This window comes from Parus major, chromosome 1, assembly GCF_001522545.3.
Source record: "Parus major isolate Abel chromosome 1, Parus_major1.1, whole genome shotgun sequence".
NCBI lineage: Eukaryota > Metazoa > Chordata > Aves > Passeriformes > Paridae > Parus > Parus major.
Window position 1 is genome coordinate 3,438,512 of NC_031768.1, and position 25,751 is coordinate 3,464,262.

A 25,751-nucleotide genomic window follows, 5' to 3' on the forward strand; every position below is an offset into this window, starting at 1 on the left:
TAACACGGGAAATGTTATGTAACAGGGGAAATGGGCACCACTGCAACACATCTGTGCCATTATAACAGGGGAAATTGGCTCTATCACTCTCACCTGTGTCACTGTCACAAGGACACCTGTTCCAGACACCATGGCACTCACCTGTGTCAGAGTCATAAGGACACGTGTTCCAGGCACCATCACCTGTGTCACTGTCACAGGATACCCGTTTCAGGAACACCCATTCCAGGTACCATCACACCTGTGTCACTGTCACAGGACGGACCCATTCCAGGCACCATCACTCTCACCTGTGTCACTGTCACAGGAACACCCATTCCAGGTACCATCACACCTGTGTCACTGTCACAGGGACACCCGTTCCAGGGACCATGGCTGCCCACCTTGCCGCCCGGAGCCCTCTCCTGCCGCCGTGCCCAGGACGAGCTCGGTACCGCGGCTGCCGGGCTGTGAGGTGAGGTTTGCCCGGGGTGTTCCCGGCCGTGCCCAGGATGAGCTCGGGGACGCGGCTGCCGGGCTGTGAGGTGAAGTTTGCCCGGGGTGCTCGGGGCCGCGGCTGCCGGGCTGTGAGGTGAGGTTTGCCCGAGCTGTTCCCGGCCGTGCCCAGGACGAGCTCGGGGCCGAGCTCGGGGCCGCGGCTGCCGGGCTGTGAGGTGAGGTTTGCCCGGGGGTGTTCCCGGCCGTGCCCAGGACGAGCTCGGTACCGCGGCTGCCGGGCTGTGAGGTGAGGTTTGCCCGGGGTGCTCGGGGCCGCGGCTGCTGGGCTGTGAGGTGAAGTTTGGCCGGGGTGTTCCCGGCCGTGCCTCACTTCCTCCGGCCCGGTTAAACATTGACAGGGCGGAGGGAAGCACAGGCCATCCCTGCGTGTCACGGGGCAGTGCCAGGCACGGCCTGCGGCCGAGGAGCGGCTCGGAACAGCGTCCCTGCCCTCAGCGACAGTGTCCCCGGCACCTGAGGGGCGCTTCCTTGGCACTGCCGGTGAGGGCTGGCCCGGGATCCTCGCTTGGATCGCCTCCAGCCTCCTGTGAGGGCAGCGTGAGCCGGACCTGTCCTCAGAGGGAAAGCGGTGGCAGACAGCACCGGGGATGTGACCCAGGTAAACCCCCCGCGGCCTTGATTTGCTTCCCAGCACACGGAGCCAGGGGCTGAAAGGTAATTTAGCGCTTTTCCCTGCTCCTGCTTCCGCAGGGAGCCTGCCCTGGGGTGGCAGGAGTGTTTTGGGGCTCTATCTCCTATTCTGCTTCCTGGAATTGGAGGTCGGTGTCCCTCGTGGGGTGCCCAAAGCCCCTCTCCGGGTCCAGCTGCCATTCCCCATGGGCGATATTATTATTGTTGTTATCCCCTGCCTGTGTCGTGGATGAGGGAGGGAGCAGGCTCAGAGCAGCACCGAGTCACCCCATGCACCGGCAGAGCAGGGGAAAAGCAGCCCAAAACAAACCCAGGCATTTAATTCATCGTCAGCCAAAATATCCTGTTTCATCTGGGGATCGGCTAATCTTTCCCAGCCCTTTTGAAAGTCCATTTTCAAACAAAGTAAAACAAAATATTATAGATCCCTCCCTTTCCTGTCTTGCTCTACTTCAGCCTGAGCTGTTTACTGATTTTTTTCCTGGATTTGGCATAAGATTCTCACCACTTTATTCTTCACTGTGTAAAACTTTGCCCAACTCAGACTGCTTTGGTTCAGCTGGATTTGTCAGCGGGGGTGTGAAGGCTGCTGTTCTGGCTGGAAATCCTGCTTGTGTCACAGCTTCCTGGAAAAGGACCCAGCCCTGTGTTTTGGATTTGTTTCCTGGTGCTTTACTCGGGCTGTTTCGCTTGGTGTGGCAGATGATACCAGCTCCTGTAGCCCTGACTGGCTTGTGTGTGAGAGCTGTGACAGAGCAAGGAGAAATCCCTCCAGGCTGTGCACAGTGACCCTCCCTCCCCACCTGCCTGCTGGGGACTCTTCCACACATAAAATGTGGAGGTAAAAAACCCAAAACCTTTCAAAATGCACTAGGAAAACCCAAACCAGCTTTTGTGGTTTGGGCTAGCAGGTTCACTAGTTTCACTAGCAGGTGAAGAAATCAGCCCACAGGTTTGGTTTTAAAATGTTCATAAGTTGACAGGGCTGTCCTGTGGGTTCCCAAGGTAAGCTGAAAGCTTGGAAAATGGGAAAATGTGGATGAAAACGCCAGCTGAGCCTGCCAGATTCCAGTCAGGGAACAAAGCTCTGGTACCTCCTGTGCTGCAGCTGAGCAGGAAACCCAGGGTGTCTCTGTGGTGACACCCCATTTTTATGCACTGCAAAGTGCTGCCACAAAGAACACCCCTGGAGTCAGAAACACTCTCCTGACAAGAAATTTGGTCCGGCCACAAAAATACATCCTCTGGCCCAGGTCCCTTTCACAAAGGCAAGCTTCAGTGGCCCATGTGAGGAATTTGTAAACCAAGCACAGTCAAAGCCTCTCCCACATATTTTGAGGGGGAGGAGGATAATATCTTACAAGTGAATCACAAACACTGAAAAAGCAGAAAATACAGAAGCAAGGTGGTGTCTCACACCCGGGTTCTGTGTATTATTTCTGATTGCAGTGGAAAGCTGCTGCTGGTTCGTTGTGGGGTATAGGAGACACTCTCATGTTCTGAGGAATAATTCTGGGGACCTTTTTGCACTATCAGCCTTTCTGAGGGCTCAGTCTGCAGAGCTGGGAGGAGATTTGATGTTTCTCATCCTCACAAGTGCTGCAGCTCAGAGAATTATTTTTTTCCCCAGTTGCTCAGGTGTAACTTCAATGATGCAGCTGGAGCTGCCCTGGCCCTGTCAGTGCTGAAGCAGGAGTGTTGTGACAGCCAGGAGGGACTGAGGAGTGTGAGATCTGCAGGAGGAGGTTTCTCTGCTGAAAAGTGTTCCTCTGTGTCTTTTGAAACAGTTATTTGAGGAAAGATTCTGCTCTGCCTCCAAACCCTCCCTCACTTATTCTTTTCCCCTTGTTAGTCATACAGGTCACACAAAGTCACCCTTGTCACAGGACCCAAAGCAGCGCCTCATTCCCACTGATAATAAATAAAAAATGATTTATATATGAATTCATGATAAATTCTGTCCTTCAGCTTCTTCTCAAGCATGCAGTGACCAGTGGTGGCTTCCTGCCTCAGGAACCAGGAGAGAATGCTCCAATGGAGAGCTTCCAGAAATCCATTTTACTCCCCCTCATCCTGACTGCTGCACTGCCAGGTAGGACACGTTCATAACCAGTGAGATGAGCCACCATGGACAGAAAAAGGGAGCTCAACTTAATGTGCTGGAAATGGCCTTTGCTGATGAGTTCAGACTGAGCAGCCAGTCACAGAGTGGGATTATTTGAACTGTTTGGAAGGGGGATGTTTGCATTTGAAGCCTGAATGATCTGGTGATTAAAAGAGTGCTGTAGTGTGAAGGACTGAGCAGTGTGTGGGGTGGGGAGGAGGTGGGGAGGCCATCCTCTTTCCCTTCCAGTTTCTCCCTTTCCTTGTTTCTCTCTTCCTCCTGTTTAGGACTGCTTTTGAGGGTGCATCTGGAGAAAACTCAATATCAGCAGCTGGTTTTTACTTCCAGAAGTAAATGCAAATTGTCTTGTAGCTGGTTTACCACCAATTCACATGCCTGAGTCTCAAAGTCAATTCAGATTAAAAGCATCTTGGTGGCAAAGCTTTAGAGGAAAAGTGAATATTAAGTGACTAGCTGGGTAATGGAGACAAGGCTGATTATTTTCTTAAATTATAGTCTAGCTGGAGTTTTAATGGGCTCTGACAGGAACAAGCTGCAGTGGGATGAGGGGAAAGGTATTGTCGTGGATTAATAGTGAAAGGAAGCACAATGCAGGAATGAACACTGAGTTTCCTGAGCAGTGGAGCTGCACAGGGATGTGTGGTATTCAAGAAGCCCTTAAACAACCTGGTGAAGAGGAGGGAACTGTGAGGTGGCAGACTTTGCAAGCAGTGCAGAATTACTTAGGGCAGCCAAATCCAGAAAGAGACTAGGAAGATTTGCCAGAAAATGTCATGCTGCCAGATGAGTAAGTAATAAAGGCAGAGAAAGCATTCAGTGCAAAACATCCCTTAAATGCAATGTCTAGTGGGGAAAAGAATAGATGTCTTGGAAAGAGAGTAAATTGCTGAAATAGAAAGAAAATTTCACCATTTAATGTCTTCAGCAAGCTGGATAAAATGAAACCTGGCATGATGTAAATCCACAGAAAGGTTTCATCTCGGATATTGGCTGTTTTGTTAACCCTTCCATTACAAACAGAACAGGTTTGGTTTGAGAAAGCTACAAAGTGTGACAGAGCTGTTCAAAGGTAGAAAATCAAAGAATCATAGGAGGGTTTGGGTTGGAAAGGACCTTAAAAATCTTCCAGTTCCAACTTCCCTGCCGTGGGCAGGGACACCTTTCACTAGGTCAGGTTCCTCAATGTTCCATCCAGCTCTGAACACTTCCACGGATGGGGTGTCCAAATTTCAGCTTGGCTTGGAGGGAAGGATGAGAGGGCTTCATTAGGCTGGGATATTCTCCTGCTTGTGAAAAAGAATAAATAGTAAAAACGTGTTAAAATCATTAATTATATGGAAGTGAATGGTGAAATGATTATTTGCAGTTTCTCATAACAAAAAGAATTCATGGCAATGACTAAAAGTATCAGAAGATTTAAGGCTAACCAAAGCCTGTTCTTTTCCCAGAGCATGTAATTAAATAGTAAAGCTCATGGTCACTGGGTGTGGGGGATAGCAAATTATGAATAAGCTGAAAAAACCTAGAAACAAATATCATAAAGGGTAGATCCATCAGTGCAGAAGCAATTTTTTTGGCTCAGGGAGCCCCTGCATCTCTTCTTTTTGGGTACTGCTGTCAAACAGTGAGTGAGAGGAGAGAGGAAGACACGCCTGGGGGCTGTGGAGAGGCTTGTGTGCAGGTGGGAGGAAATAAGTGTTGCTGAGCATCAGGAGTCTGGTATTACTTGATAGAAACATCCTGTAAGCATTTAAAAATTCTTGTTAACATAAGCGAACAAGCCAGTCCCTCGCTTCAGGCTTTGACAAGCTCTAACCTACTTTGGTTTTCAAAAGCTCAGCTGCAAGGCTGTTGGGTTTTGAAACAAACTTGAGCTGTTTATTTATTTATCTATCTATTTATTGTTATGTATTTAACAATTCATAGCAGAGCTGTGACTGGAGCAGTGGGGCAGTGGTGAGGAGGGGGAGGTAGAAGGCAGGGTGGGGTGAGCAGGAGACTGAAGAAAGAGCGAAGAGAAAAAGGAATTTCAAAGAGACTGGAAGGAAAAAGATGTAGAAATTCAAGAAGAAAGAGCAGAGAGGGAAGGGAGGAAGGCAGATATTAGATGCAAAAACTGAAGGATGAAAAGCAGTGTTTGTGGAAGGGCAACATGGGCATAGAGGGGGAGATTATTTTGAAATACGATAATGAGGCTGAAAAAAAAAGACGAATCATTATGGCAAAAGGATAAGCCCATCCTGTCCTTCCCTGCACTTCATCCAAATAGGTCAATTACAAAAGAGAAAAGACAGAGCCAGCAGAGGACAGGAGGCAAGGAAGAGAAGGTAGCCACATCTCAAAGATCTTGTTGTTGAAAACTCTGGTGTGGAAGAGTGGTCCTTTGGAGTTTATTCAAGTGTGGAAGAAAAAACATTGTTGATGAAGGGTGCGGGCGGTTCTTTGGCAAATGAGGTTCCCTCAGTGCAGGCATCATCCTGCACAAGCTGCATCTTCATTTCTTCACAACTTGCAGTGGTGTGGCAGTGGATTTGTGTGGCAGAGGAGGGAGAACACCAGCTCATATTGGAATTGGTTTGTGCTCTGCGAGCAGCTGGGACACCAGAAGCACTTAACTTAAGCAAACTTTCACCCCTGGTGACTGCTCTGTAAACATTTAGTGATGTCCCTCAGAGAAGGTGTTCTCACTCAGCTCTGTGTTTCAAAAGCCAAGGGGTGATCATGGAGCCAGCCCAACACTTCCCTGCTGCAGGGATGGTGTTTGCCTGGGTGGGATGTCTCCCTGCTGGTGTGTGGGGAAGCAGATGTTAAAACAGCTGCTAAGAGCTGAACACGTAATTCCTGTAAAATGCAATGAAAATCTAGCCTGAGGCCTTAATTTGTTTAAAAGCAACCATCTGCAAGGTATTTTCAAAGCAGGATGCAAATGAAAACAGCACTAACGTTTTTCTCCTGGGTGCATTAGGCAAGGTCCAGTAAAAGGACTCCCAGCACTGGTTTAAGGCATTGGTAGCTGGGATTAGATCTCATTTGTGCCATGAATGTCCTCTGTGACCTCACACAGGTGACTTTATCAGTGTTTGTGCACGGGCTGGACAATGGAACATGCTGTTGGTTCAGGACTCCATGTGCAGAACAAACAATAAAAGCAAGAAGATAAAGAGGCAAAGGTAAAAATCACCAAAACCTTTCAGGTAACAGGAAGAGAAAGCTGATGAAACTCTTCTATTGGTTGTGCTGGGGCTGGGATCTAAATGGAGGAGAGGTTATGTCCCACTCCTCAATCCTTCTGCCTCCCAAAGGATCCCCATGCAGGGCTCAGGGATCTGTTCCCTATGGGCAGCAATCAGGGAAAGACCATTTATTGCTCCGGCACACTTGGTTGGTAAAAGAAGATGTAGATCCTACCTTACCTATGGACTGATAAAAAATAATTGTCATAGATAAATGACTAACTCATACCTACCTGCCTATACTGCCCTGAATGTCTGAAGAAAGCAAAAACAACATAGCCAATTATTTTTAGAGCAAATGATCACTGATTATTCCTGTTCAGGGATACATTTCGAAGATTAATTAACAGCAAGCATTGTCTTGAAAGTTGCAATCATTTATTCAGAGTCCTGGCATACCACATCTCCTTGAAAAAGTAAAGTGTTTGCACAGGCATGGAAATAAATTCCAAGTGCACAGAGAACAGTTTGCATTAAGAGGGGCAGAGCAGGTAAATTTTAATTTGAACAGAAATATGATTTACTTTATCTTATCTGGCTTTATTAATTATCAGAGTAGGTAAAGTTTGCTTTTCATTTAACGTTTTGTTGCTCACCCACAGACATACTTTGCAGACTGAGGTGCATGGCAGAGGTAACATAACCCAGGGAGGTGGAAAATTTTTGTGAAGGTTTTTGTAAACATGAGAGGACTGAGAGTCAGCCATACACAGAACCAGGGAGAGCGAGGTCTGCACAATCCTGCAAAACAAAGAAGTCTGTAAATGCTTGCAGCAGGTGGGAGGAAAGAGAGGAGCTATTTATATTAAAGAACAATTCCTGGCACCAACCTGGTTGGATATACAGTGGTTCAGTGTGGGCTGGGAGCTGCAGAAGGGTCTGGACAATGGAGCAGTGAGATTCCAGACTCTGCATCCTGGGTGCAGGTCACTGAGGCACTGGTTGCAATGTCATCACTGAGGTTGGGCTCTGGTTGCATTTATACAACCACAAAACACTCCTGTTGTGTGAAAAATACAGCGTGTCCTTCTCTCACATCAACTGCTGACTGGAAGAAAAATGTGGGTTTGTTTTTTCCAATAATTTATAGCTAATCCATTAATGAATAAACTACCTAAAAAACCTGATGTGAACAAAACCCTTAAAAATTACTCCATTGTCCTGAATACTATTAGCAAGGCAGTGATGACCATTTCATCATTCATCTTTTTTTCTCCTGGAACATAATTGAACACTTATTCTCAGGCCAAATTTGCGGGTTTTAATTAGTCTGCCATGGACCACAGTGTCTAATTGCTGTCTTCATGCAGAGCTGGAACCATTGGGGCTCCACTGGCAGTCCTGGTGCTCCCTCAGCAGGAGTGTCCCCCTGGTGAGGCAGATCCCCCTGGCAGGATTGTTGGGTCTGCAGGGAGTGAAATATCCATGCTCAGACTCAAAATATTCCTGGGTGAGGCCATGTGCCCTTGCTGGAGTTGGGAATGGGAGGCCCTGGGTCTATGAGGAAGAAAGGAAAACAAAATGACTTTGTTAGGAGCTTTCAGCTCCAAAAAATATTTGCCAAAACTCACACTACCTTTCAAGGAGTTAAAAACGAATGAGTTACAGCAGCTCTGCTTAACAGAAAGCCTGAGGAAGGCTTTAGAAGAAATACATCACAATGTATGTGATGGATGATTGAGGAATAGGGGAAGGAGTGCTGAAGGATAAATGATAGGGCTGCAAAAAATTGGTGGCAATCCCAGATGTGGAAAAGAGACTGGTTACAAACTCCTTTAATTATCTGAAGTCTAGGCAACTCAGGTGTTTTCCTATTTAAAAGTGGATTTTTTTTCTGTGATTTTTGTTCAGTGATCTAGTAAAGAGAAACAGGTGATTTTGGGGTGTGAGAAGGAAAGATGAAATAATTTTAAAAGGCATTTTAAAAGTAAACCACTTAAATCTATGCAGGATCTGAGAGATTAGATTGCACACCTCCCTCTATGAACTGGTTAAGATGTTTTACACTATCCAACTACCTCTTTTGGTGTTGTAGATGTATTTAGGTACTGATTTTGGTTCCCTCACAGGTCTGGGCTTTTGTTACTCCATCACAAAAGGCCCTGAGAATGCCACAGTCCTGGCTGGCTCAGAGGCCCGCTTCAACTGCACGGTGTCTGCAGGATGGAAAGTGCTCATCTGGCTCTTCCAGGGCAGTCCTGTCCTCACTGTCATCAGCTCCCAGGGCTCTGTGGAAACCACAGAGCGCTTCACCTCCCACAACTACACCATTGGGGATGAGTTTACCTCGGAGCTGATCATCCTCAACACCCAGCTGAGTGACTCTGGCAGGATTGAGTGCAGCATCCAGCAACCCAGCGAGAACAATTTTGCCTTTCTCTCCGTGCAAGGTGTGTATAGCCACCAGCAAAAAGCTGTTTTATTGTGCTGCACTTCAGGGAATCCTCTGAGGAATTGCTCAAGTTATCCCTGGGAAGGAGTGTGTGCTCTCATTTACCATCCTTTGCCTTCTCCCCTCCTCATCCTAATTTTACTGTCCCAGTGGGTTTTAGAGTCACATGCAGAGTGCCAGTAACAAAGGTTAAAACTGCCCCTGTTTTTCCTGTTCCATCTCCTATTCCTTATCAGCCTGCAACCAGGAGAGCAGGCTCTCACCACCAGGCACTATCCATTTGTCAAGGAGGGGCTCTGTGCACTGATGACATCTCATCACCTCTCTGCAAACCTTTTCTTCTATGACCTGAGCATATTTAAAACTTACAGGCAAACACTGTTGTTTTGTTACATTGTCCTCCAGCTGGATATGTGTCAAGATGGCTAAAAAGTGAAATTTCCTGCTTTTTATTGGAAAGGTACTGAAAGTTGAGACTTGTGCTTTAGACATTCTGGGTAATGGGCCCGTGTAGTTGAAATACCATATGTTTCCATCATGCATATGGTATATCTGTATTAATAATTGTTTTCCACTTCATATCTCAAGGCATAGCTATTTCTGGGTAGCGAGATAAGGTTTAAAACTACCAGCAGGAAAGCAATGCAGAAAAACATTCTGAAGGAACAAAAACATCTTTTCACTCCCACAGTTAATGGATCTTTACTCATCAAAAATAGCACCTTAACAGTGAGAGAGAACCAAACAGTTGAGATTGTTTGCGAAGCCTTAGGATGGGCCCCGGCTCCAGACATTACCTGGATGACAAATGACTCTTTGATTGATAAGTCGAGCTATGTCACCCAGCAAAGCCCAGGATCTCACGGCCTCCACAATGCCCTGAGCACCCTAACTCTGACTCCGACGGACACAGAGCTTTTGACTTGTTTAGCTGACATAGAAGCACTCCCCAGCCCTCAGAATGCAACTGTAACTCTTATTTTTGACAACTCTGCTACGGGTAAGTGAATGTTTGCTGTGCTTTTCCCGTACTGTACCGCCTGTACTCAGAGCTCTGTGTTTTGTTCTGGTTCGTTTTGCTTTAAAAAGTCTTTTTATTTGCAAATGAAATCCTCTGGGGTGTGGAAATCAAAGCCAGGAGTCACAGCATGATGTACAGGTAGGGTTAAATGTGCTTTCACCAGTCTAATGAACCATGAAGCCCAGGGTAGGACTGAGCAAGACAAAGCCTCTGACAAATATCTGCCTCTGACTCCTGTGAATTCGCTGCTAGGAAAACCAGCCTTTGCTCCTTGACCAAGAAAACACCCAAGGAATTTGGATCTTAAATATCCTCGACCAGAGCATGCCTGCCATATTAACTTAATTTCTTACAAAGCCAAACCCTCATGTGAAATTGTTCTCCATAATATCCAATGCCCCTACCAGTTTCTGCACACAACCCAGAATATATTCTGTACTAACATATATGGAAATTTTTGGGCAGTGCATTAGGTTGCTTTTTACTGGATTTTACTTAAGGCAATTCAAAGTTGCTTTAATCCAAGCCTGGATGTTGTGCAAATCTCTCCAGAGTAGTTAGCAAGGCCTTTGATAACTCTACATATTTTTGCTAAGGTTGTAATCATGCTGACAGCTTCTCTTGATGAACTGATGCTCTTTCTGCAATGGGTGAAGAAGGCACATACAAAACATCCTTGCAGGATATCGATGAGGGTTTGGTACAGACATTTTGACACATAAACAACTGAGAAGATTGAGTAGCTGTGCCCTTTGTTTTCAGTATGAATCATTATTAGCAGGCCTTTTTCAGAAGTGCTTCCTTGGTAATGCAGTTGGAAAAGGTCATTTTCCCATCCCTAATATGGCCTTTTGTAGTCACATTGATCTTAATTACTGACTAAGCAAAATAGGTCTATCCTGAGGAAATTAATAAATTCCCCTGCCCACTCATTTGTGATGTTTCCATAGCTACTCACTGCAAATCAGAAGAGGAGAAAAACAGATGTCATGAAACACTATTAGTGTATAATTAGTAATTGTATAGGGCCATCATTCATTTCTCTTTGGAAATCCCATTGTGCAGCAGCAGCAGGCACTCAAAATTTGACAGAATAGGAGAATCTGAAGTCCTTAAATGATCAGAATGAAATAAAAGCATGGCGTTTATGACACAGGAAGGTATGTATACATCACACTCAAATCTAAGAGCTTGTCCCAGTTTTCATGTATGGGCTTATCCTTAGCTGGCTGTTGGGGAAGAACACAACCAGCTTCAAACATGTAAGAAATCCTTTACAAAACTACTAAAATATCAATTTTCCCCTTCACTTTAAAGCTTGGGGAATCAAATTCCCCCTTGTTCCTCTCAAGCAATATAAGAATAACCAAAAATCTGAGGCCTCTCCAGCCACCAGCTCCTGGTGAGGGAATGTCCCACCTTCCTGCTCCTCTGGGTCAGTGTTTCCATACAAAGTGATGCATTTTTATGTCATTCACTCTTCTTACAGTGGTGTTTGACTGAAATTTGGGAACTCCTACAGAGTTATCCCAGGTGATGCATTCACAGAGCTGTTACTTGGAATGGGATCCATGGTGGAGTTCCTTAGCTGGGTCCAAGCTGTCTTTGGCTTTGATCTTGAATTTCTGTGGCTTTTGACCTGCAGAAGTTGAGGACAGAGAGTCTCACATGAGCCTGGATGTCCTGTGCTTTTGAACTCAGCCAGAAAGCTCCAAAGTGCCCCAGAAACCATGTGCAGGTTTTTCCAGGCTCTCATTGCTCACTGGCCACCAGCACCTGCCTGGGAAAATCCCATTTTCTGCAGACACTTTGTCAAAGTCAATATTTGGACAACTTTGGGAGGAGCCAGAGGTCGGGATGGCCACAGAGGATGGGCCCTGTGGAATGAGGAAGTAGCTCTGCCCACATTAAACACTTCATGGAACTTGGCTTGGATTTCTTAATGGACTCAAAAGGAGCTCCTCATTCATACCCAGCTCCGCTTTCTTTCTGCATCCTCCAAAACTGCAGAGACACAAAAATGCTGAAGCACTGGGAGTGTTTGTGTTGTACCCTGTCCTTCTGGCTTCAGCTCCAGAATCTCTTGGCACATAACCTGACCCTGACAAATACCTTGGTGTGGCAGCCAGCCTGCAGGAATGGGCCAGTGCAGGTGTTGTGTTTAGCTCTTCCCTTCTGACTGGGGTTAAGCTTTCCCCTCTAGCTAAATAGATGTCATGCATATTTTAGTCATCTTGAAATCCCTGTGGCATCTCTATGGAACAAAATGTACTAAAATGTAGTTATCTGTTGCAGTACTTTTAGATAAAAATATTAAGAATAAGTTTATCATTAATTGATGGCAGCCTACAGGATTTGCTGCTAATTTTCAGGTTACTGAGTGCTTGTTTTTTTTTCTTATTAGAAGAAATTCCAGACATGCTGGTTGAGCATTAGGATTAGAGAAGACTGGAACAAATTGCTTAATGATAATGATCTGAGCTTTGGAGAATGCAGATTCCTGGCAGAGGTTCAAGCTTTGTAGGAGGCTCTGGTACTGTATCTTTTCAGTCTGAAACCTCCAAACCCCAAACACAAACTCAGGAAAATCTGTAGATGGAAAGGGTTTACCTGCCACAGGTAAACCTGGTTCCCACACCAGGGGAATTGCCCTGACCTTGAGCAGCTCCCAGCCACCCTCATTCCTGTGGTACCTTTCCCAGAGGCTGGCAGCCAAGTGTGGCCATGGAATTGTTAATTGGAACCTCAAATGAGGAAAAGAATCATAAACCCATGGGACAGAACTGTGCCAAACCTGGATATGTCTCACACCTGTAATTTGGATTGGAAGATTGTTTCTAAACAACTGTCAAAAGTGTTTTGGGGCTGCTTTCCAAAGGGAAGCCAAACAGGAGGTGCTTCTGGAGTATTTGGTCAAACCAAGGGGCAGGATGATGTGACAAGCAGGACTGGCATCTCCCTTGTACATCCAGCTGCCTGAGAAATGTTCCCCATCTCTGGAAGTGTCCTAGGCCAGGGCTTGGATCGACCCGGGATGGTGGAATGTGAAAAACAAGGTTCACACATATTTTTTTTTAATAGAATTTAAAGGTTTGATAGAAAGACAATTAGGAGATAAAAATGAAGTATACAGATACACCCAGGTGTCTCTGTATTCAACCAAGAGAGCACACCTTACTAACAAAGGATTGTCCCTTAAAAACAGAACCCTACTACATATCCATAAATTCTCATACATGATTCAAACATTCTCCTTAAGTTTTGGATGTTTCTTTGTTTAGTTTTTGCCCCCTTCTCAATAAATCAATCTTCTTGGCTCCACCGAGTTTCACATTCCCTGATAACAGAAATGCAATAAATTCCTCCCCCAGAGCTCTGGTTACTGCTGTCCTCATCTGGACAAGATAAACTAAGAATGGGGGGTCTCCAGCCATCTCCTCTAGTCCCTGGGTTATACAAACAAAAGTAGTTTCTGCTCCAGTACCATGCCATAGCTCAACACATATGTATATTATACTACCATTTCTAAGCTTCATCAATAACAGAAATAGAAGGAACCACACTAATACAACTAAATTTTCTAACTTTATAACATTCATTCCAATATTTGTGAAAAGCCAACAATATAATATGTATCTGTAACAGGAGGGTGTCCCTGCTCATGGCAGGGGGTGGAGCTGAGTGATCTTTGAGGTCCCTTCCAACACAAATCATTCCATTATTCTGTAATTCTAAATGCAAGATATTTTTAAAATTCTGTGCATGTGGGAGCCCTGTTTGGTCATAGCAACCGATTTCAGCAAGACATAGAATTATCCTTAAATCCCCTCATTTAACCCTGTAGATTACAGCAAAGATGAAGGAGTAATTAGAAGAGAGAATGCTGTAGAGAAGATGGGTCAGGAGCTGTGTGTTCTTCACTGATTTTGCTCTTTGGTGCTCTTTGAGTGGGGAACAGGTGTCCCACCAAGCACATCCCAAAATCAAACAGTTGTTGAAATCATTGAGAGAAATCCCAAGACAGAATTGATTAGAAAATCACTTTTCCAGGCTAGAGATCACCAACTGTACTAATCACCTATGACTCCTGCTGTGGTTTGTGGGGAGAAATGGACATTTCTTTTCAAAGCAGTTCAGCTTATTAAAAGGGACACGTACACATTTGATCAAATTAATTGTCACCCAAAATACTTATTTTCTCTCCACTGACAAGAGCAGCCAAGCAGGACACTCAATAGCTGTAGTATGGACAGCTAAACTGAATCTTAACACCTCTCCCCAAATGTCTGCAAAGAGCTCTGGGATGCCCAGCATAATTCGAAAACAAAGTTAAGTTTGAAGGTTGCAATCCTGTACTTTCCAGAAAAGAAGCAGCAGTGGGAGAAGTTACAACTGCAGTAAAGGATCTGAATTTGGGAATATTTTAGATTTTTGGGTGCCATCCGTAAATACAGTCCATCATTTGGCAAACACAGACCCCTTGTTAAATATTCACCAAGCACTTAATAGCATCTCACAGAAAAGCTAAATATGATGAAAAGGATGTTTTGAACCTCTGATAGCCCAATGTTTCTCCATTTAATTTAACAGAAAATGATTACAGTGAAGACAGCAGGAGCACGTGGGTTATTGTACTTGCAGTTGTGCTTTCATTTCTTGGTATTGTTCTCCTGGTCGTTGTTATTGTGGTTGCTGTGCGCTGCTGCCTAAAGAGGAGAGGTGAGTGGATCTTCACAGCTGCTCTATACATTAAAAAGTGGTTTTGATTTGACAAAATATCCTTGTGTCAGCTCTGATGCTGCACAAAGACCTGTAAGCAGAAGACTGAGCAGGCAGATCCTGCTCTTAAGTGTGACCTGGTTAAGATCCTCCTTAATTTCACCATCATGTTTTTGTCTTCTCATAAATTTATTCCAATCAGTGTCATCCCTTCACATTAACTCCTAGGGGCCATGTTTTTTGGGAGTACATTCATTTTTAAAGACAGTTTTTTTAAAAGACAATTAAAGGTTCTTTATTGAAGAATATTTTCAGTGCTGTGTGCCTAATTCCAGTTTCCATGTAAGCTGCTCTTCAGGGCTGCCCGATCTTGAAGAGAGAGATGCTCTGTGGTAGCTGGATGCATGGGGCATGCTCTCAGAGAACTTACAGAAGTTTTAAACTTTAATTTCCTGCATTTAAAACACGTTTTTCTTTCTTTTTCTTCATTCTCAGGATCCACTTACCAAAATGAAATAAGGTAAGTCAGATGATGTGGGAAAACTTTTTGTGTTTGCTGGACTCTGAGGCTGCTGCAGGGTGGCAAGAGGAGAAGTGTCCTTGTCCTGGCATCCCTCATCCCAGAACTGCCGCTGCTGCGGGGCTGCGTGAGCTTGTGGGGACAGCAGAGGGACGGGGGACAGCATCCAGGGAAGGGCACTGACCCTGGGGATGAAAGCAGATTGGGAACTCGGATCTCACCACGGTGTAAACCCCACCAAAACCCCAAAGCGCCGCCTGGCTGGCTGGCTGGAGCAGGGTGACACCGCGAGCAGACGCTGTGCTAAAGCTGAAGGACAGAGCGGTGGCTCAGAGGCGGCTGTGGCCCCGGTGGCCCGGGGAAGGCAGGGCAGGGAGGATGGCGAGCACAGCCCGCGGGGCGATTGCCTCCGCCGCCACAGGATGTCACTGCCAGACCGGCAGCGAGCCCCGCAGCGGGGCAGGCGAATTCCAGCGGCTGCCCGGCTCTTTAAGGCTGGTTAAACCGGTAAAAAAGGGGTGCAGAGGGCAGGTTTAGATTAGATATTAAGAAGAAGTTCTTGTCTCTGAGGGTGGCGAGGCAGTGGTACAGGTTGTGACTCTCCTCGGGAGTGTTCACTGAAGCAGCCTGGGGTAGTGGAAAGTGTCCGTGCCCACGGCAGGGGCTTGGAACGAGATGATCTTTAAGGTTTCTTCCAACCCAAGCTATTCTATAATGCTATAAAAAATTAATAAAGCTGCCCCGTGGATGGGTATCAGCACCTCATTCAGTGATGGTCAGATGTGTTTCAGTACAAAGCTGTTGGTCCATTATTGCACTGAGCTGGAAAACTTTAGAAATCAATATGTGGTGGCTCACTGCTCTTTTTATCAGCACCCGTGTGGCTGTGACAGCCATGGCAGTGGGGTTATTCATAATATTATTTATATTTAGGCAGCATTGTAAATTCATTCTCTGCCTACGCCTGTGGGGCTTTGACGTCCCCATCCCTTAATGAGTTTGCAGAATGTTCCACCCCGTTGCCTGGCACGTCAGTAATTCCCAGTTTCATTAGCAGCCCCTTGTGGGGAAAGTTTGTGGAGGTCTGTTGACAGATTTCCAGTTGTAGAGCCACTTTATTGATAGGAAACAAAATAAGGAAATTAGATACCCTCTGTTTTCTCCTTAGGAAATGATGCTTATTATGCCACACCATACATGTAAACTTCCATGTGATTTCTTACTTTGTGGGGCTAAATTCATCATTTTGCCAAGTGCAGCTATATAAATCAGGCAGGACTAAATCAGCAGGGATTGTTTGGGTTCTGACTTGGTTCAGAATCCCAAAAACTGCCATAAGGATCAACCTTACTAAGGCAAAACCAGTTGAACGTGCAGGGAAGGGTCTGCCCAGCAGTGGGGTCTGGAATAGTCAGGTCCATGTTCTTCCCAGCCCCTCCCTTGCTGTTGTGGATCTACAGTGCTGCTTTCAGACAACCTGAACAGGTCCAGAATAGGGCAGAACTTCCCTTTCCCTCTGTGTTTTTGCATCTGTGCTGGGCAGAAACAATTCTACCTTCATGGCAGAAGTATGTTTTTAGCTCTCAGTACTACGAAGTTACTATTAACTTTAACTTTAAAGATGAGTTGTCTCACTGTGTTCACAAGCTTTGCTTATACTTTAAAGTTAAGAAAACTGGGATCAGTTCGGGCTCTGAGGCTCAGTTTGGACTTGGAGATTCAGTGTTGACAGTTCTTCAAGGTTTGAAAAACAATGACCCTGAAACCATAAGGATTATTAACAATCAGATTTTGTAGATTTTTTTGTTCAGTATTTTTTCCCTTGGCCCCCCAAGTTTTTACTTCCCTGCAGTAAAAACAATGATGCTTGTCCAGATTTTGGAAGCTGCATTTCTGTGGTAGCAAAGGAGTAGTGAGACCAAACATACACTGGTTTATTTCCCACCTTTATTTTTAACTTGCTATCTTCCTATTCCTCCCACACCTTTATTTTATTTTTTTTTTTACATAGCTGCTTTTTATTTGGCAGCTCCACTGAGTTTGTTGGGATCTTAGGCTCAGATAAAAGAGACAGCAAAATGTCACGTAACGTGGGGGTGGCAGCCCTAAACAATTGCTTTTGTCTTCTAGCAACCGTGGCAAGGCTCTTGGTGGTGTCCAACCTGTTTATCTCCTAAAAAAGCCCCGTAGCTGACAGCTGACTCACCAGATTTGTGTGTGCATTAGTAACACCCCTCTGAAGCTCTGTGGGCCTGCAAAGTGATTCCTACTAAATATAAAAGAAGTAGAATTACAGAATCATGGAATCCCTGAGGCTGGAAAAGCCCTCCCAGCCCATGGAGTCCCAGCTGTGCCTGATCCCCACCTTGTCCCCAGCCCAGAGCCCTGAGTGCCACGTCCAGGTGACACCTCCAGGGATGGGCACTGCAAAGCTCCCTGGGCAGCCCCTGCCAAGGCCTGAGCTCCCTTTCCATGGGCAAATTCCTGCTGCTGCCCACCCTGAGCCTCCCCTGGCCCAGCCTGAGGCCTGAGCTCTCCTCCTGTCCCTGTTCCTGGGAGCAGAGCCCCACCCTCACTACAGCTTTTGTACAAGGACACACAGCATTTTCCACAAACGTCACTACCACCCCTTCCCACTAAAAATTCCTGGTTTTCCATAGTCAATTTGTGTTGGCCACACCTCAAACCTAGGCAGAGGTGAGCCTGGGACTGTCCTGGAGAGGGTTCCATGGTAGCATCAGATCAATAGTAGCATCTCTTCTAGCATCAGAATTTTGGGTAAAAAATGACCATTCTCTCCCTGTGCAGCTGTGAGGGCACCGTTCTGCAAATTCAGAGATGTGTGACTTTAACCAGGGAATTTCTCTCTGGTTAACAGAGAGACACACAGGGAATTTCTCTCACTTGTAAACTAAATTTCAGGGTGAAAGATTAACTTCAGAGTGCACAGATGAATCACTGACTGTGGGGATGTGAGAGGACATTCTTTGGCTTTGCAGCTGGGCACCAAAATGATGAGCTGGTGTTCCATTATTGGGCTCCTAAATACCCTGCAATTCAGAATCAGAGATCAAAATTAATTTTCTACAAAACCTATGATCTGGCACAGGGTCCACACTTTTTGAAGGTTGCCTTAATTTCATGGGTTTTGACATTGCAGCTGATGGAAACTTTCCAAACAGAATTAATTCCTTCGGCAATACTTCCATGGAACAAGATTTGTACTGGCTAATTGCTTGGAATATGTTTTACACCTATTTTCTGGGATGTGAGACATTTACTTTTTTCTCTCTAGTCTGCTACCCAAGAGTTCTCCCACCACAAAGAACTTCTAATGGCACCTTTTTGTTTTCTAGAAAAGTTTCAGCTGAGAAGAAAAAAGATGGTGATTTGGTAAACAGGCAGAGGAATGGCAGTGAAAATCTGGGATACATTCCAGAGGAGCTGTGGAACACAGAACAAAGCCCAGGTGAGTCCAAGCTGGTGAATCACAGGTTGTTAAATTGCTTCTCAGCATGGGCCTTTTGGACAACAGGTCAAGCAATTAAAATTATGAGGTTTCACAGTATTTAGTGAGCTCGTGCTTTTCATGGACCTCTCTAGAACATTTTTGATTTTTTAGGGGATGATCTTCCAAAAATATTGAGGAAACATCCATGCTTTTTAAAATTTAATTTAGATTTAGTCCTGGGTTTGGTTTTTTTTTGAATGTCTTTGTTCTTCCATTTGTCTTCTGGGGCCAGATGTGGGAAGACTGGGTTTTCATACAAGCAGCAATTTAGGCAATATTTTGCAGTTGGTCTGTGAAAACAAAAGAAAATCCACTACTATAAAAAAAAAATAGAGAGAAGAAGAAAAGAATAAAGGCTGTTAGTGAACAATTATTTTACTGATAAATGACTAAGGCATTATAAATTCTTGTCTTTAAGCACAAAGACTCTTCAAAAGCAAATGTAAATCTCCACCAAATCGTTACCCTCCACTTGCATTTATAACCACATTATTCTCAAAACATTTAATCAAATGCTTAATGGCATAAAATTATTGTGCAGAGTCTATAATCCAGGCAGGCATCCTTTTCTGTCTGACAAATAACTGGTGAAGAAATAAGTACAGGGGAAAGATTTTGAGAGTATGTAGTATTATAAAATGCAGCAGTTATAAAAAGTAAAAGGAAAATTAAATTAATCTGGACAAATTGATTCCACAGAGTCCTAGACTGGCTTTTTTCATATTTGTTTGTGTTCTGGATTGACCTTGGCTGGCCATCTCCCTTCTTCTCTGCCCTGGGTATCTCCAGGACTCTTTCCCTCACACTTTCTCACTCCTCTTCCCCAGGTCCTGCTGGGCTGGGTTTTTTTAACCTTTCTTTGAATTCATTTTGGCTGAGGTGCCACCAATGTCACAGCTCAGGCAGGACCCTGCTGGAGCCACCTGGAACTGACTCTGTCTGACATCGGGGGCAGCTCCTGGTACCACCTCACAGAAGCCACCCCTGAAAACTCCCTCAATACAAAAATCTGGCTGTGTTAGCCCAAAAAATTAGCCTTGGTTTTGGGTTTTTCTCACAATATTAAATCCTCTTCAGCCATTGTGATTCATGCCGTGGTGGACACTGAGTAGCAGTAATCTTTTATATTCTTTTTGCAGGACTTGCCTCTCTTCCCTCAATGTTTTCAAAGTTTGCTAGCCCTGATGACAATTTGCAAATCACTTCTGTGCCAAAGGTAATGCTGATATCCTGAATATCTCCACCTTTTTTTCCTTTTTCTGTATTGTGTTAGAGCCAAACATAGATTTTGGGGGCAGGTAGACAATTAGAAGTCGATTACAGCTGTAATTGGGTAAGTGGAATGTCCCTTCAACATTCATGACTGGTTTCCTTCAGATTTGAAGGAGATGTGGATATAAGATAGAGGCACTGTGAAGGTGAGGTTTGAGGTTCCTTTGCAAACAAAATCCAGTGTAGAGAGAGTAAATAAATGTGTATTTTCTCTGGATCATTTCTTGACTGTGTTTTCCAATATTCTAGAAGTTGCTTCAATCAGGAACTTTACATTGATGTCGAAACCTTTGGTATCTCAGCAGTAAGAGCTGGGAGGGAAAGCAAACACTCAACATCCAATGCCCCCAGAGCTTTGCCCCTTTTCCATGTGGATAAAATGTAAAAAGAAGAGCTCAGTGTTTATTCCTCCACTGGTTCCATTCTCAGTGGCCTCGTTCTGAAGGCTGGTGCTGCTCTCCCTCAGCTTTCAGCACAAGAGAAATGTGAATTTTAATTTATGCCATATTTCTGTAAAATCCATTTAGCACCTCCGGGATGGTTTTTGCCAATATTCTCTTGAGAAAGTGGCAGTGATGTGGTACTGAGTTCACTCCTCACACAGTGATAACTCATTTATTTCTGAGGAGCTGCTTCAACATGTACAATGCAGAAATCTGTCTTGGGGATGACACTGCACATAAATCATAGCAGAGTGTGTCAACTTATTTTGGCACACAATGAAATTTAGGAAGCACTCAATCAACAATTAAAACAATGATCACATAATACCAGTAAAAAATAACAGCAATGACACTGATGCATTTGTGCCTGGCAGTTATGATGGTTGACATGAATTACTTGTCAAACAAAATACTTTTAAAGCAAAGCTGAAAAGTCTGCACAGAACAGTGGAGGCATCAGTGTGGATCTATAACCCCCAGCAACACTTTCAGACAGAGTTTGGAAGGCTTGTGAACAGGATTATGGAGCACTGGCTGTGCTTCCACACACGTGGTGTCTGCTCTGACAACCAGGAAAGGTTGTGCTGAGCACTCTGGACACATTTCAGGGCAAGGATATTGACTCCAGGAGACATCTGGATGTGGCAGCTGGGGACATGGTTTAGGGGTGATGGTGGTGGTGTTGGGATGGTGATGGGACTGGATGATCTGGGAAGTCTCTGCCAACCTTGATGACTCTGGGATTTGGTGGTTCTGGGATTCATTTGGGCCATTTCCCAGGTGCTCACTGATGCTTCAGGGGCACTGGTTGGGCACTGCAGTGGCACTAGAGCATTTAGTGACATCTGAAAGGCAGCGAATTTGGGTGTTCTCAGGCAGCTCCATCCACTGTGGAAACAATAATGTTGTGAGTGGGGACCATAAGGAGACTGGGTTCACTGTCCTCATTCAATCTGAGACATGGAAGGTGCAGCCTCCACATGAAATCCTGGGTTACATGGCCTAGGAGTTCAAGTGGTCAGGGGAACTTTGAATCCATCATGGGAACACAGCATAAAATTGAAATATTTATGATTTTAAACCAGTTGTCCCTGGACAATATAAAAACTCTGTTACCTGCATCAATAGCTGCACACACGTTCTTGAAAAACACTAAGAGAGAACCAAGAGGTGAAAATTATTTATAACTATTTTCCATATGTTAGAGGAATATTTAGCAATCTAAAAATGGCTTGATGAAAACAAACTATTTCTCAGTTTGAAGAGGGCTTCTCAGTATATTGTGATGGCCCCATCTTGTGTATGCAGGAGTTGATAAAAAGCTGCTGAAGGTTTACCCTAAATTGTGGATTTGCAGTCCATTATTTAATTTTCTTGCAGTAAATACAGAGTAAAAAATTTCCCAGACAAAAAGCATTTTCCTTTTACATTCATAACCTTCCCTGTTAGCTGCATAATGCAGGTTTTCTCTCAAAAGGTGTTCCTGGATATATTCCACTAAAGTTCAATCACCACTGATGCCAATATATTGCCTAACAACTATTGAAGTGCTCTTTCATTATATTTCTTGTCAAGTAGGAGAAATCAGATGTTAACTCTTGGCTGTTTGCTGGCTAGTGCTGAATCAATTTGTTCAGAAACCACCTGCCTTCCTGCCATCTTCTAAGTGCAGAAAGTTGTGATTCTCAGTTGGCTTTCCCTGCCTGAGTACTGGAAACATTCCCAAAGACTTTTCCTCTTTGTTCTCCAGCACCTTTTAGTGAGAAATAGAGGATAAAAAACCCCAAACAAACAGGAGGAAGGAAAAGTTATCCTGAGAATTCATTCCATAGTGAAGGAGGTCAGGAAGGGGTGGACTCCAACAAATTACTTCTCTCTCCCTGGATAATCAGGGAAAATGAGCAAAAGTCCTTGCAGTGCTTATTTAGAGGTCATGAAGAAGGAAGGAAAATCCAAGGCCTCCCTGAGGAGCAGGAAGTCCATCTACTGATGGAAAAATTGCAGATTGAAGATGTAAAACCGTATCTATTCCCGTGTCTCTGAGGGTAATGGCTTCAAATTTGATCCCTTCCCTTCCATATGTAAAAAAGTTACAATTTTAAACAATTTGGGAGATTGAAGGAGACTTCACAGGTTTTACTTCCTCAGGTTTTGTTACACAGACCCGTCTGGGTACAAACCTGAAATCCCTGGTGTGTGTCGTAAAGGGTGCCAACAGAAAAACATCGAGCTCAGCTTTTGGCCATTCAAACTCTTTGAATCAGAAACTAATGCAAAATGTCCACAGAAGATAAATGCTGCCCAGAAATTGCACTGATCAATTCACAACCTGAACAAAAGGTTTGGCAAAGAACAAAGGAGGAAAATCAAAGTTGTGCGAGACGTTTAAAAAATGATGAGTAACGAAGCAAATTATTGAGCTGAGGGAAAAATTACCAGCCACTGGAAGAGAAGGCCAGAAGCATCAGTCAGAGGTGCTGGAAGGTCTTCATTGTGGTGATATTAACTGAGAAAAGGTCAAACTGAGAGCAGAGGTGCAGGCTTGTGTTTAATTGCATCCTGTCAGGGATGGGAGAGTGTGATCCTTGCTCCCAGTACCAGGGCTGAGCTGCTAAAATGGGTTTTAGGGACCAACATCCTACTCAGGGAAGAGTTCCTCATTCCCTGACCCACAGTGCTCTTTCCAAAAGCCAAGAGCAGTGAGGGGGATCCCCTGCCTGGGATTTTGCAGATTTTGGGGCAGCCCCACAGACAGTTGTGCCTGAACAAGGGCCACAGGGCCAGCTCTGCCCAGTCCTGAGCGCCACCTCCAAGGAACTCTGTTTTCCAAGTTCATACAGAAGGAGCTCCAAGGACTGAGCAACTTGCAGGATTGTACAACCTCCTAAATGAGCTTCATAATTAGCTCATTTAATATGCCATAAACATCTCTGTGATAAACCAGGAGCCCATTCCATCTGAGGGTGTGAATGCTCATTTCCAATGGGCCGGATTCATCCCTGTTCTGACTTCAGCACAGCTTCAGGAAGCTTCCACAGCCTCATTCCTCCTTTCCAATCCAGAGTGAGTCATGGCTCCCTTAATGGGGAAGGATCTATTTTTTTTACTTAACTACTCCAAATGACACTCTATAAACTGGAAATATTATTTAGTTGTGGTTGTGGTTTTATACCGACAAGGAAATGAATGATGAATTGCAGCTTCATTTATTGCCCCGTATAGAACTGCTCCGACTCTGAAGGTTGTTGGAAAGAAAAATTAAGCTATCAAAAAGGAATTAAAAGGTCAATAAATAGAAAAATAAATCAATGAAAGCAAACAATTTTCCCCCTGCTGATGAAATGGGCTGCAGATATGTCATGCTATGATATCCATTGGTTAGCATATCTTGATTAAGAGAGCAATAAATATCGATGATACAGATAGAGAATTGGCAGTTGCAGTTTACAGGTTTTTTCCCCAGATGTCTGTGGGAGAAAGGGAGGAGTGAAGGTATATGGGTGAGACTAACCCATGAAGAAACAAGGGGCAGTTTCCAGGCTGTATTGATGGGCAGGGAAATGTGCTGAATGTCCAAACAGTTGACAGGATGAACTGGTTTGTTACTTGAAGTAAGAGCGTATCTGAGTTATTTTGAGGGTATCCAGAATTTATGGGGTGGATGTTTTCCTGTAAATGAAGTGAGTTTAGAATCAAAATTGAAAACTAAGGGCAGAAATTGAATTGAAATTGAATTGAAAACTAACCTTCAGAACCAGAATTGTGTCCCCCTGATTTTTTGTTCTGTTTTTGTTAGCACAGTTTGTGGTGCATGCAGACACATTTGGGAGCACTCCTACCCCATTAATGTCAGCAGTTTGTTCTAATGCAGTTAGATCTGATTTTTTTTTGGCTGGGTAATACCAAGCCTTCAGTTTATCACAGTCTGAGGAGCTGCCACCTCCCACATCGGTGGGAGATCAGATTCCTGTTTCCCAGGGCCAGATGTGTGCTCATCATTCACATCACTGATATCACATGGGGTGCAGAACTGACTGAAACATGCTTGCAAGAGCAGAAATCCTTCTCTCATTGACAGAAGATCATGAGTATTCAAAACACCAGGGAAGGATTCAACCCTGAAACCAGCTGATACACACTCAGTTTACCTTCAGATTCATCCATGTGTTGCTAGCTCCCTTTTTGTCTGACTGAAGAGCTGGAAGAGATGAAAAGATCTGTGCTGCATCTGTTTTCCCAAACCAACAAACTATGTGAAGCTTTTGCCAGTATTATAATCCTTTTATAGTAATCCCTGTGAAAAGGCACCCAAGGCAGATGATAAATCAACAGGCAGGCTTTGAAGCATGTGACTGTCAGATATCCATGGTTAACTGGATGCCAAGCTGACAGTACAAAGAGATTTAAAACTATGTAAAAGAAATGCTGATGTCAGTGCCTCCTTCCTGATGGGGGTTCTACCTCAGAAACTCGCTCCTGTGATGTTTTGCTGTGCAGCAAGCCACTGGAGATGAGGTTTTTCCCTTCAATCTCTAGGGTGTAATGAATTATGAAGCTATTTTTCCTCAGACTAGGACTGGCAGGACTAGTAGAGCACTGGATTAATCTAAAGAGGAAACAAGTTTGAAATCTAAACCAAGCAGAGGCTCCAGCAACTCAGGGTATAAATATGAAGTGATCCTAAATTGTTGTGGTCCTGCTCCTCTGCATTATTATTTGTAGTGTGTTGTATGAGATCTTCCATTGCATTCAGAAGATGAGTTTTAGGTCAGTGACCAGCAGCCTTCATTGCAGTGAAGTGCACCTCAGGAAGGCTCTGCTGCTTCAGAGAACTCTTCCCAGAAACCGGGCCAGCACACAGTGTGAGTTGATTGAAATTCATTAAATTATTCATTAATTGATACCAGAGCACAGTAAGCATGAAATAGAAGTAACTCTAAAGCAAATAACTTTGAGAGATGCAGCAGGGCAAGGGTGAACCCTCATTGATGTCATCCCCACCCTGGGAGAAAACTGCTCAGTTCCTGCTTTGGTGGTGAGGAGAAATGCCATGCCAGACAGGGATGGATCATTCCTGGAGATGGGATTTTTAAAGAAAAAGAGGCTTGGTGGGGTTACCCTTTCCCCAGTGCTGTCACAGGATCCAGCTGCTGCTCATCTTCTGGCTCTCTGCTGTTCAGAGTCATACACAGACCTAAAGCAGAGAATCTCAGAATGGTTTGGGTTTGAAGGGACCTTAAATCCCATCCAGTGCCACCCCAGCCATGGCAGGGACACCTCCCACTGTCCCAGGAGCTCCCAATGTCCAGCCTGGCCTTGGGCACTGCCAGGGATCCAGGGGCAGCCCCAGCTGCTCTGGCAATTCCATCCCAGCCCCTGCCCACCCT

At 44.7% G+C, this 25,751-nt stretch overlaps 1 protein-coding gene across 2 annotated transcripts in view; it reads left to right on the plus strand.

Moving 5' to 3' along the window:
• Nucleotides 1-870: 870 nt before the first annotated feature.
• Nucleotides 871-25,751, plus strand: part of IGSF5 (immunoglobulin superfamily member 5) — a 27,965-nt gene continuing 3,084 nt past the window's right edge. The window contains exons 1-8 of one of the 2 annotated variants that reach the window (XM_015643391.2): nt 871-1,152; nt 3,097-3,220; nt 8,556-8,876; nt 9,570-9,878; nt 14,490-14,618; nt 15,114-15,138; nt 18,495-18,607; nt 19,789-19,865. In XM_015643391.2, coding sequence (XP_015498877.1) covers nt 3,163-3,220; nt 8,556-8,876; nt 9,570-9,878; nt 14,490-14,618; nt 15,114-15,138; nt 18,495-18,607; nt 19,789-19,865 — 1,032 coding nt within the window. In that variant the 5' untranslated portion in view covers nt 871-1,152; nt 3,097-3,162. The remainder of the gene's footprint in view (nt 1,153-3,096; nt 3,221-8,555; nt 8,877-9,569; nt 9,879-14,489; nt 14,619-15,113; nt 15,139-18,494; nt 18,608-19,788; nt 19,866-25,751) is intronic. The other variant, XM_015643381.2, reaches the window with a different exon arrangement.